This window comes from Dendrobates tinctorius, unplaced genomic scaffold, assembly GCF_039654945.1.
Source record: "Dendrobates tinctorius isolate UK_male_01 unplaced genomic scaffold, ASM3965494v1 ptg000086l, whole genome shotgun sequence".
NCBI classification, from domain to species: Eukaryota; Metazoa; Chordata; class Amphibia; order Anura; family Dendrobatidae; genus Dendrobates; species Dendrobates tinctorius.
This window is the reverse complement of record NW_027361754.1, coordinates 69,957,224-69,970,041: the sequence shown is the minus strand read 5'-3', so window position 1 is coordinate 69,970,041 and position 12,818 is coordinate 69,957,224. Positions and strand designations below refer to the sequence as shown.

The 12,818-nt window shown below is 40.9% G+C and overlaps 2 protein-coding genes across 5 annotated transcripts in view; both read right to left on the bottom strand.

Moving 5' to 3' along the window:
- The window catches only part of LOC141097997 (arylacetamide deacetylase-like 4), a 41,235-nt gene extending 37,718 nt beyond the window's left edge, over positions 1-3,517 (bottom strand). Inside the window, exon 1 of the mRNA XM_073585576.1 lies at positions 3,311-3,517. Coding sequence (XP_073441677.1) covers positions 3,311-3,466 — 156 coding nt within the window. The 5' untranslated portion in view covers positions 3,467-3,517. The remainder of the gene's footprint in view (positions 1-3,310) is intronic.
- A 2,263-nt stretch (positions 3,518-5,780) lies between these two features.
- The window catches only part of LOC141097996 (arylacetamide deacetylase-like 4), a 52,543-nt gene continuing 45,505 nt past the window's right edge, over positions 5,781-12,818 (bottom strand). For all 4 annotated transcript variants that reach the window (XM_073585572.1, XM_073585574.1, XM_073585573.1 and 1 more), the window contains 2 exons: positions 7,794-7,857; positions 5,781-7,144 (listed from right to left, as the gene is read on the bottom strand). In XM_073585572.1, the coding sequence (XP_073441673.1) occupies positions 6,394-7,144; positions 7,794-7,857 (815 nt within the window). In that variant the 3' untranslated portion in view covers positions 5,781-6,393. The remainder of the gene's footprint in view (positions 7,145-7,793; positions 7,858-12,818) is intronic.

Sequence of the window (12,818 nt, the reverse complement as noted above, 5' to 3'; positions counted from 1 at the left end):
TCCAGGCCCGTCTGAAGTCTGCTAGAGAGCATTTGGATTATCCAGAACAGTATTCTGAGAATTTTATATGGTCTGATGAAGCCAAAGAAGAACTGTTCGGTAGAAACAAAACTCATCTTGTTTGGAGGAGACAGAATGCTGAATTACATCTAAAGAACATCATACTTACTGTGAAGTATGGGGGTGGCAACATCATGCTTTGTGGCTGTTTCTCTGCAAAGGGACCAGGAGGACTGATCCATGTACATGAAGGAATGAATGGGGCCATGTATCGTGAAATATATAGTGCAAACCTCCTTCTATCAGCAAGGGTGTTGAAGATGAAAAGTTGAAATGTGGATGGGCCTTTTAGTATGATAATGATCCCAAGCACATCAACAGGGCAACGAAGGAGTGGCTTCGTAAGAAGCATATGAAGATCCTAGAGTGGCCTAGCCAGTCTCCAGATCTCAACCCCATAGAAAACCTTTGGAGGGATTTGAAAGTCCGTGTCGCTTAGCGACAGGCTCAAAACATCAATGCTCTAGAGGACATTTGCATGGAGGAATGGGACAACATACCAACAGTGTGTGCCAACCCTGTGAAGACTTACAGAAAACGTTTAATCTCTGTCATTGCCAACAAAGGATATATAACAAAATATTGAGATGAACTTTTGTTAATGACCAAATACTTATTTTCCGCCATAATTTGAAAAATAAATGTTGCCAAATCAGACAAGGTGATTTTCTGGATTTGTTTTCTCATTTTGACTCTTAGGCTGCATTCACATGTTCAGGTTTTTTTGCGTTTTCGCGGCGGTTTTTACCACGCGATTTTTCCGTGAAAATGCAAAAAAACAGCATCCCATGCAATCCTATGGGATTCCGCAATGCTGTGCTAATGCTGCGGATTTTCCCGCAGTGGAATCGCATCGCGGAAAAATCCGCAGCATGCTCATTAATTTGCGGAATCGTGGCAATTCCGCCCACACAGGAATGCATTGTTCTGCTTACTTTCCGCATGTGGCTGTGCCCACCATGCGAAAAGTAAGCAGAACATTTGCGGATGGTACCCACGGTCCAGAGGAGAGAAGACTGTTCTCCGGTGTCTGGGTACCATATCCCTGTAAAAAATAGAATTAAAATAAAAAATCGGGTTATATTCACCTTCCGGTGTCCCGTGCAGCATCCCCAGGCTTCAGCGATACACACGGCAGTTCCCGTTCCCAGTAATGCATTGCGATGACCTTTGCTGATGTCGCGTCTCGCGATGCTGTAGCGGTCTCGCGAGACCGCGACGTCATCAAAGGTCATTGCCGCAATGCATCACTGGGAACGGGACCTACCGGAGCATCGCGGGGGCCTGGGGACGCTGCGCGGGACATCGGAAGGTGAGAATAACACGATTTTTTATTTTTTTTATTATTTTTAACATTAGATCTTTTAACTACTGATGCTGCATAGGCAGCCTCAATAGTAAAAAGTTGGTCACACTCGTCAAACACTATGTTTGACGAGTGTGATTAAAGCTGTGATTAAGCTGTGATTAAAAATCATGGTTATTCCACAAAATATTAATTTCTGAACTCTTCCTGAGTTAAAACATTAGTATTGTAGTTTCTAAATGATTATGAACTTGTTTTCTTAGCATTATTTGAGGTCTGAAAGCACTGTTTTATTCTTCTTTTTAATTTTGACCATTTTTCTTTGTCAAATACAAAATTTATTGCTTGGAAATTCGGAGACATGATGTCAGAAGTTTATAGACTAAAAGAACAATTTATATTTTACGCAAAAATATACCTATAAAGAGAAAAATCAGACAAACTCAACATTTGAAAGAGGTCTCTTAATTTTTGCCAGAGCTATATACACTCACTGGCCACTTTATTAGGTACACCTGTCCAACTGTGTGTTAAGACTTAATTTCTAATCAGCCAATCACATGGCGGCAACTCAGTGCATTTAGGCATGTAGACATGGTCAAGACAATCTCCTGCAGTTCAAACCGAGCATCAGTATGGGGAAGAAAGGTGATTTGAGTGCCTTTGAACGTGGCATGATTGTTGGTGCCAGAAGGGCTGGTCTGAGTATTTCAGAAACTGCTGATCTACTGGGATTTTCACGCACAACCATCTCTAGGGTTTACAGAGAATGGTCCGAAAAAGAAAAAAAATCCAGTGAGCGGCATTTCTGTGGCCGGAAATGCCTTGTTGATGCCAGAGGTCAGAGGAGAATGGGCAGACTGGTTCGAGCTGATAGAAAGGCAACAGTGACTCAAATTGCCACCCGTTACAACCAAGGTAGGCAGAAGAGCATCTCTGAACGCACAGTGCGTCGAACTTTGAGGCAGATGGGCTACAGCAGCAGAAGACCACACTGGGTACCACTCCTCTCAGCTAAGAACAGGAAACTGAGGCTACAATTTGCACAAGCTCATCGAAATTGGACAGTAGAAGATTGGAAAAACGTTGCCTGGTCTGATGAGTCTCGATTTCTGCTGCGACATTCGGATGGTAGGGTCAGAATTTGGCGTAAACAACATGAAAGCATGGATCCATCCTGCCTTGTATCAACGGTTCAGGCTGGTGGTGGTGGTGTCATGGTGTGGGGAATTTTTTCTTGGCACTCTTTGGGCCCCTTGGTACCAATTGAGCATCGTTGCAACGCCACAGCCTACCTGAGTATTGTTGCTGACCATGTCCATCCCTTTATGACCACAATGTACCCAACATCTGATGGCTACTTTCAGCAGGATAATGCGCCATGTCATAAAGCTCGAATCATCTCAGATTGGTTTCTTGAACATGACAATGAGTTCACTGTACTCAAATGGCCTCCTCAGTCACCAGATCTCAATCCAATAGAGCATCTTTGGGATGTGGTGGAACGGGAGATTCGCATCAGGGATGTGCAGCCGACAAATCTGCGCCAACTGTGTGATGCCATCATGTCAATATGGTCCAAAATCTCTGAGGAATGCTTCCAGCACCTTGTTGAATCTCTGCCACGAAGAATTGAGGCAGTTCTGAAGGCAAAAGGGGGTCCAACCCCTTACTAGCATGGTGTACCTAATAAAGTGGCCAGTGAGTGTATATATATATATATATATATATATATATATATATATACTCTGGCTTTTCCATTTTCCAGTTTTCCATTAGGTTTTCTCTACCAAACTTATAGAATAAATCATTGCAAGACCACAAGAAATAAATGGCAAGAATTAAGAATAAACAGTGCCCATAACTAGAATTATGAGACTGGAGTAAGAACAAGTAGGACAACAAAGTAAATAACAACAGATTCAGGCTATGTACGGTACTTACCAAGATGAATGAGCCAACAACAAATGTATGAAATCTCTGAAGAACTTTAGGATTTGCAATCCCTGGTGGGTACTCCGCTTTCGAGGATTCATACCAGGTGACCCCCAAAAATATCAGAATACCCAAAACAAGGAAAATGATGATTATTCCGAGCATTCTTGCGGCTTCTGTCCTTTCTGGCTTTCTTTCTCTTTTTTGTTTCCTTTAATAGTAATTGCTGTCTGGTAATTACAGGGTAGCGGAGCTTTGCCACCTCTTATAGGAGAAGTGCCGCCCACAGTAGATTATATAATTGAATGATGATAATAATAATATTTAAGTTGAAGTTACCAAATATTCAAGTGCAAACACACCCTCTCTATACAGATCTTCTGACATTTCCCACCCCAGCCTGCTGGCTCTTCCCTTAGCAAAAAGTTGCTTTTAGAACATTAGGAATAAATTGACAACTAAGTGATACAGTTCAATTTTTTTTCTTTTAATGCAAAAATTCACAAATTTACATGAGCCCGACTGTTAGACTTTGGATTGTGATATCATTTAATACTATTAAAAATAAAACAGAAATTTGCGCTAGTAATACCCACATAAAACCGCTCTCTCTAGGGAAAGCAAAGCTGATGCCAAAGAATTTTGATATGCGTCTATGTGAAACAATAGTAGTGACGTCCCTTGATAACTGTTGGGGTATATTATAAATATGTCTCACTGTAAAGAGTGAGTAACAGTCTAAAAAGTACAACCAGTCTCACTACCCAATAAATGCGTCTGTCACCAGAGGGAGAAAATCACACTGACCGTCCAGGTTACCGTTTATACCGTGGGCGATAATAGCAGTCTTGACTTCAGCACATAGCAACTCCTCTCCTGATAGACTTTGATGAATTCCAATGGTGGTATAATGCTCAGTCCAAAAAAATACAGGCTGATAGTGGGTATAATCCAAAAAGGTTACCTCTGCTATAATCGCGGGCGATGCTCCGGCCGGTAGCAGTCGCCCAATTCCCCCGATGTTGCGCTGCCCGTTATTGGTGGGACATGCAGCGGGAGACGCGGTTAATGCCGGCAAGGTACAGGACCTTGCGTGACGTCACAGTCACGTGTTAAGTCACATGACCGGCTTAGAAAGACTGACAGAACCAACAACCAATCCTACGCGTTTCGGAGGCTTACTGCTTCCTTCCTCAGGGATGATTCCTGTCATTGAGGTGACACATATATACCCAGGTGTGCCACCTGTAGGTATGTACTTTACAGGAACACAATGCTGATGTGTCACTATAATTAAGTTTTAATACAATTGTAATGTTCTATTAAAACTTTATTATCGTTTTGACGCAACAGATTTCAGACTGAAAGACGTTAGTCCTCATTGAGTTATGTGGGTGAATACTAACGTCACTAGAATTTGCAAGTGAAATACGCTCTAAGAATCTCCTTTGCAGGATATTTGCTGGGAAGTTCCACCAGTAGCAGGTGAGTATTTTGCGCTGTGTCGTAATAGTTAGAAGTACAGTACATTGGGCTGCAAATGAGATGGCTGGTCATGAGTCAGCATGGGGTTTACATTACATTCATCCTAACATCCCCTGTAGAGTCTTAGGGAGCAGAAAAGAAAAGGACGTTTCTGTCAGTAGGAGTCAGACTCACAGATGGCCCAGGATGAGGTTGTGTTAGGCCGCCTTCACAAATCCTTTTTTCAAGTCCGCATGCGGTCTGTTTTTTAAGGACCACAAATACGGTCACACGCACACTCATTGTATTCAATGCTTGTTCGCATATGTCATATTTTTCACACAGACCGTGTTCAAAACCTGCAGAAATGTCAGGTGTATTTTTGTGCAGCGCAGCAAAAATGCGTGTTGCACACTTGCCGATTTCATCCATGTGTAATCATCAAGACATGTACTGGCGCCTGGGAAGAAGCGGTTACAGTTCATGCTGATCCCATGCGTCGGCCGGTAGCTGAATACAACTCTCATCATTGTCCCCTGGTCGCACTGATCTCAGCACAACCAAGAGACAATGATGAGAACTACCTTCAGCTGCCGGCGCCGGGGATCAGCATCAACTATATCGCTTCTTCCCAGGCACCGGTATGTGGCACACGGATGTGAAATACAGACCATGGACAGCAAATGGAAACACCATAACATACGTACATACGGATAGTACACGGATCTCACCAGTACAGTTTTTACCTGTACAGGAATCAATAGGACGTGTGAAAGAGCCTGCACCATAGTTAGCTAGCAGTAGGAATTAGTAATCATTGTCTATTAAGCTTGCCCCACCCTAGGGCTTAGAGGGAACACAGAGGAGCTATAAAACTCCATCCTGAGCTGCAATCATGTGATATTTGTTCCAGTTTGAAGACACCAGCTCCCCTGCCACCTCATAATGGCGCAGTGAGGAATAGTCTTGCTTGTATATACTGTGCATCCTGTATAAATACAAGATAGACAGCCAAAAAATTGTAAATTCATTTATTGACTGGCATATACTGTGTGAAAGTAGACAAAAATGTTAAATACATTGGAAGGTGCGCCAGTCCAAGCAGTAGAGGACAGTACAATGTAAGCACAAAATAAATACCCTATATCTAGAAATTGAATATATTATTAAACCACTAAAATAATGCAAAAGTACAATGAGCAAGTCATTAAAATAATCAGCCCACAAAGAGTATAATGAAATAAAAATTGAGACGTTATTTGACTATAAACGATTTACAGTATTTGAATTAGTAACAAACACTCAATGACCATGCTGAAACAAGACATCTATGTCCGGGCTAAAGAGAGAACTAGAAGTTAGCAAAGTGGCAAGCATGGAAAGGAATAATAGGTGTATGACTACATATCAAACATTATCTATGCTCTACTGCTGAAGTGGTGCCGTAACCTGACACACATTTCAGCAGATACTGCTTGGTGTTGTAGGAAGCATACATTTTTTATTTATTTTGTGAATGGCAAATTTCAGGAAATTCGACACAAGCTTGATCCTGTATTGATCGAACCACTAATCTTAACATGATGCAAAAAAATGGAAGATCTCAAAAATTTTCACCATACAAGGTTTCAAAGGCCTTTAATGTAAGTAATAACATTATCTAAAGCCACCTTTCCAGACACCACATCATTAAAGGAGCTGACAATTCCATGGAAGCCATCTTTCACAGGATACCATGTGACCAGGACTCCATTATCCTCCAGCCGATTCTTGTAGAGTATCCCATCATCGTGGAGAACATCAAACTCACATGTTAGTATGTAGGCCTGTGGTAGTTGTCGGATTACAGCATCATCGGACAACAATGGGGAACATGGAAGGTCAAAAGCTATCTTAACTTTCTCATAAATGTCTTTATTAAAGGGCGCCATGATGTGAGGTTTGTAGCCTTTGACCTTAAATTCCTCATAACTCAACCACTTACTTAATTTTTGTCTTATTTCAGGAGGAACATGGCTGCCCTTTATCATTTCTTTCGACAGAGAAGGATCACCACCTATATAGCTAATAAAGTAGTATAGAGCATCTTCTTGGAGTAACAATGGGACCATCTTGTTTTGTTGGTACGAGGGTAAATTGAAGTCCGCCATCTGGAGCACTGGGTATATCATCACCTGGGCAAGAGGCTTTGGAATATCTGATCTACCCACAAGAGCTTGGCAAACCCCAGCTGTAAGATTTCCCCCGGCACTGTCTCCACATATTATAACCGAAGAAGGATCAACTCCATGTTCTTGCGCCGTCTTCAGAAAGTGAACTGTAGCCAAGACACAATCATCCAATGCAGACGGGCATCTGTGTTCTGGTGCCAGGCGGTACCTAAAATATTAAAAAACAAAAAACATTTTATATTGGACCTTTGATATTTAGTAAACAAGAGTCAATATCTGGATAATAAAGACCACCATATGCATTGTTTACCACCTCAACCCATTTCATATAGTATGTAGTCATCTTGCATAAGGTATTATTAATTACTCCTGAAGTATGTCATGATCAAGCTCTGTCCCTCCGATGGAGAAACAATTTGTGTAGCTATTGTCGGCCTTAAGTGATAGTGGTCGTGCGCTGGGAATCCTCTGTACAAGGACAGATGTTGTCTGAAGCAGGGAGCACTGTTCCTTCATTACACTATTTTATTTGAAATACATTGAAATAGCCTTCGTTTTCCAAAAATGGGACCTGAAATTTGAGTTATTGCCTTGGACTTTTTTTTTGCTTTTTAATCAATGTCCCATCTAGGCATTTTGCATGAAAATGAATATAGTTGCAGAAGGTCCCCTCAAAAAAATCAGATTTCAACTATGATCAGCTTTAATTGAATTGGTTTCTTTAGACAACTCACTTTTATTCACACTAATTGTCACCATACCTGCAAACTAAAGTGATAAAATTCCCATATCATCATCACTACATCATTACATTAACTAAAACATCAGGAATTGTTAGAGGAATGTTGTAACCTTACCCAACAGAGACAACCACGGCTCCGGAATTCTTGGTTAGGTATCGGCATAAACTTTCATAGGTGTCTAAACCAAATAAACAAGAGATTAGTTATTAGGATCCATTCTACTATCAGTGTCATAGAAATTCTCAGAATCCATTCTATCAGTAACCAAAAACAATGAACTGGAATATAAGTTGGTGTGTATGTAGCGTGTAGATACATGTTCACACTGGCCACTAAACAGACAATACCCAAGACAAAAAGAAAACTAGCAAATTCCCTACAGTAAATAAATGAATAGCAATAGTGCATAAAAATAATATAGGGTACTTGGTTGACATAATTTTAATCATCCCTCCATGTGATGGTGACCCTATTTAGGACGATCCTAACCTCTAGTAATAAAACCTTACCATGTGCCTAATGACATATGTGTGAATAAGGGCTGAGAAGGGGTGCTTGGAGTTGGACACTATGTTTAAAAAGCTCCTCACTGCTGGGTGTCCATTAGTTGGGACAAATGTAGTCACTTTTGTTACCAGCAGTTTAGACATTAATGGCTGTGTGAGTTATGTAGAGGGCACACCAAATTTACACTGTTATATAAGCTGTTCGCTGACTTCTTTACATTGTATCAAAGTGTCAGATCTTCAGTGTTGTCCTATGAAAAGATATAATAAAATATTTTCAAAAATGTGAGGAGTGTACTCACTTTTGTGAGATACTGTAGGTAGCAAAACCCACTGCAGGATCCAACATAATGTGAACAGACTCTAATAAAAGTGGGTGATGCTTATAGTAAACGATGGGTTAATCATCAGGTAACAAGCGGAGGGATAAGCAGCATGTTAGAGGGTTTGTAGAAATCGCAGGAGTTTGCAAGGATGAAAACAACAGACGACAAAGGATGGTGGCAAACTCCAAACAAACAACTGGACATTTTACTGTCTCAATTCTACAAACAGTGTATCCAATAAAGCCTTAAAAGGCCTTGGGAGATGATGTCACTGAGGAATTTTGGAGCACTTGTGAGACCTGACATTGAGCACAACAAATGGTGGTGGCCATAGGGAATAGTAGCGGAGTGCTTCCTTCAAGACGAAACCAGTACATAATAGTGTACATGTTTATGGAGTCATTGGTAAAAACATCTATTAGTTAAAAAAGTCATCAGCCAACAGCTATAATATATGTATGGCTAGATTTAACATTTTTAGAGCTCATGCACAGGTCCTGTACATTGCTTTGTAGTGATGATCGAGCGCTAAAATGTTTGAGTGCTTATTACTAGAATTGAGCTGATTGGAGGCACAGATGGGCTCCACTCGAGTAATGAATATAATGGAAGTCAATGGAAGACTTGAGAATTTTTTTTGCTGAGTGCAGCGTTGAGCCAGTGGCACTGATGAGAGTTCTCGTCACTACCCGGCACCTGTGAATAGCAGTAGCTTTACTCCTATTCACAGACGCCGAAGTCGGATGCGAATAATGTGGCCTATGGCGTAAAAACTTTGTTGGAACATTTTTTTTAATAAATTGGTGAACGAGGGACAGTGTGTGGGAGTGTTTATTCAACTAAAGTATTTCTTCTACTTGTGTTTTTTTTTATTATTGGATTAGTAATGGGCATGTCTGATAGAAAACCTCTTCATTACTAACCTTTTAGGCTTGGTGCCAGCTGACATTAACACCAAAAATATTACCCCAATTGCCACCACAACAGGGCAATAGGGAAGAGCTGGGAAAAACACCTGGTTTGGCGCATCTAATGAGATATGCCAATTCTGGGGCAGTTGCAAATTGCTATTTTTAGACTGGGAAGGGTCCAATAAACATGGACCTTACCAGCCTGATATCATCAGTCCCAGATGTCTGCTTTTACCTGGATGGTTATCAAAAACGGGGGACCCTTTGTCATTTAAAAAAAATGTACAGTGGGGAAAAAAGTATTTAGTCAGCCATCAATTGTGCAAGTTCTCCCATTTAAAATGATGAGAGGCGTCTGTAATTGACATCATAGGTAGACCACAACTATGAGAGTCAAAATGAGAACACAAATCCAGAAAATCACCTTGTCTGATTTGGCAAGATTTATTTTTCAAATTATGATGGAAAATAAGTATTTGGTCACCTAAAAACATGCAAGATTTCTGGCTCTTACAGACCTGTAACTTCTTCTTTAAAAGGCTCCTCTGTCCTCCACTCATTACCTGTAGTAATGGCACCTGGTTGAACTTGTTATCAGTATAAAAGACACCTGTCCACAACCTCAAACAATCACACTCCAAACTCCACTATGGTGAAGACCAAAGAGCTGACGAAGGACACCAGCAACAAAAATGTAGCCTTGCACCAGGCTGGAAAGACTGAATCTACAGTAGGCAAACAGGTTAGTGTAATGAAATCAACTGTGGAAGCAATAACAAGAAAATGGAAGACATACAAGACCACTGATAATCTCCCTCAATCTGGGGCTCCACGCAAGATCTCACAACATGGGGTCAAAATGATCACAAGAATGGTGAGCAAAAATCCCACAACCACATGGGGGGCCTAGTGAATGACCTGCATAGAGCTGAGAAAAAGAAATCCAGAAAATCACCTTTCCTGATTTAGCAAGATTTATTTTGCAAATTATGGTGGAAAATAAATATTTGGTCATTAGCAAAAGTTCATCTCAATATTTTGTTATATATCCTTTGTTGGCAATGACAGAGGTCAAACATTTTCTGTAAGTCTTCACAAGGTTGGCACACACTGTTAGTGGTATGTTGGCCAATTCCTCCATGCAGATCTCCTCTAGAGCAGTGATGTTTTGGGCCTGTCACTGGGAGACACAAACTTTCAACTCCCTCCAAAGGTTTTCTATGGGGGTGAGATCTGGAGACTGGCTAGGCCACTCCAGGACCTTCATATGCTTCTTATGAAGCCACTCCTTCATTGCCCTGGTGGTGTGCTTGGGATCATTATCATGCTGAAAGACCCATCCACGTTTCATCTTCAATGCCCTTGCTGATGGAAGGAGGTTTGCACTCAAAATCTCATGATACATGGTCCCTTTCATTTCTTCATGTACATGGATCAGTCGTCCTGGTCCCTTTGCAGAGAATTGGCCCCAAAGCATGCTGTTGACACCCCCATGCTTCACAGTAGACATGGTGTTCTTTGGATGCAACTCAGCATTCTGTTTCCTCCAAACACAACAAGTTTTGTTTCTACTAAACAGTTCTACTTTGGTTTCATCAGACCATATGACATTCTCCCAATACTCTTCTGGATAATCCAAATGCTTTCTAGCAAACTTCAGACGGGCCCAGACATGTACTGGCTTAAGCAGGGGCACTGCAGGATCTGAGTCCCTGGCAGTGTATTCCGTTACTGATGGTAGCCTTTGTTATGGTGGTCCCAGCTCTATGCAGGTCATTCACTAGATCCTCCCGTGTGGTTCTGGGATTTTTTCTCACCTTTCTTGTGATAATTTTGACCCCATGGGGTGAGATCTTGCGTGGAGCCACAGATCAAGGGAGATTATAAGTGGTCTTGTATGTCTTCCATTTTCTTGTTATTACTCCTGACAGTTGATTTCATCACTCCAAGCTGCTTGCCTATTGCAGATTCAGTCTTCCCTGCCTGGTGCAGAGCTACAATCTTGTTTCTGATGTCCTTCAAAAGTTCATTGGTCTTCACCATAGTGGAGTTAGGAGTGTGACTGTTTGAATTTGAGGACAGGTGTCTTTTATACTGATAACACGTTCAAACAGGTGCCATTACTACAGGTAATGAGTGGAGGACAGAGGAGCCTCTCAAAGAAGAATTTACAGGTCTGTGAGAGCCAGAAATTTTGCATGTTTTTAGGTGACCAAATACTTAATTTCCACCATAATTTGCAAAATAAATCTTGCAAAATCAGACAAGGTGATTTTCTGGATTTGTTTTCTCATTTTGTCTCTCATAGTTGTGGTCTACCTATGATGTCAATTACAGGTTCCCCTCATCTTTTTAAGTGGGAGAATTTGCACACTTGGTGGCTGACTAAATACTTTTTTCCCCACTGTATATATTATTTAATAGGTTTAAAAAAGATTAAAAACACCATTTAGTGCCACATGAAAGGAACTAAAGTGCGCAACTTTATAGTATTTAGATGACTAGGGATCACAAATAATCTTTTTCCCTCCTAACAACTCTCCCTGAAGTACTTCCTGTTGAGAGTGTAGCAAGTACCGCGTCACCGGGTCTTCTATAAGACTCGATGACGCGTTGTCGTCAGCCAACCACAGTAATTCCAGTAGCCAACATGGCTATGTCATTACCATAAACGGCGGGCAATCACTGCATGCTTATCGGCTATCTAACAGCCGCAAAACATGTAGGTCGGGGACTCAAGCATGGCGCTCGAGCATCCGCAATATTTGATCGAGTAATGAGAGTGCCCGAGCACCCTGATGATCTATAGAGTATAGAGCAGTGCCGAGAACGCTCGCTCATCACTAGTGCTTAGGATTTAAGATCCAGATATAAGGAAATCGTTTCAGAAATGCCAGCATTTTTTGCCCATGAAATATCTTTTGCAACATTATGCAGTTTTCTTTCATCGTTTTCCCAGTGTTTTTAATACACTTTTTTAAATTAAAAAGTAAAGAATCTGCTAGTGGTTATTCAAGCAAAAACACTGACAAAACTTTTAAAAATACGCCCAAGAATCATTTCAGCTTTACCATTGACTTGTATTATAAAATATAGAGCATTTTTAAAAAGGAAAATGCCTGAAGGATGATTAGGTTACTTCTTTTAACCACTTGGCATCTTAGGAAACCTGAAGTGGTTCAAAGACGCTCAAAAGCCTCAACATATGAACAGAAAGTCGTTTTTTATTTCAAAATACATTTGTTCATTCTTGTTTGTGTTTCTGGGTGATTTCTTTAAGCAGGTTTCAGAACAGACTTTCTCCAAAGAAACCTGAATAAGACATCATGTGCATATACCGTTATACAGCTGAATGGATAAACCATCAGACAAATGAATAAGTAAGTACATCCCTTC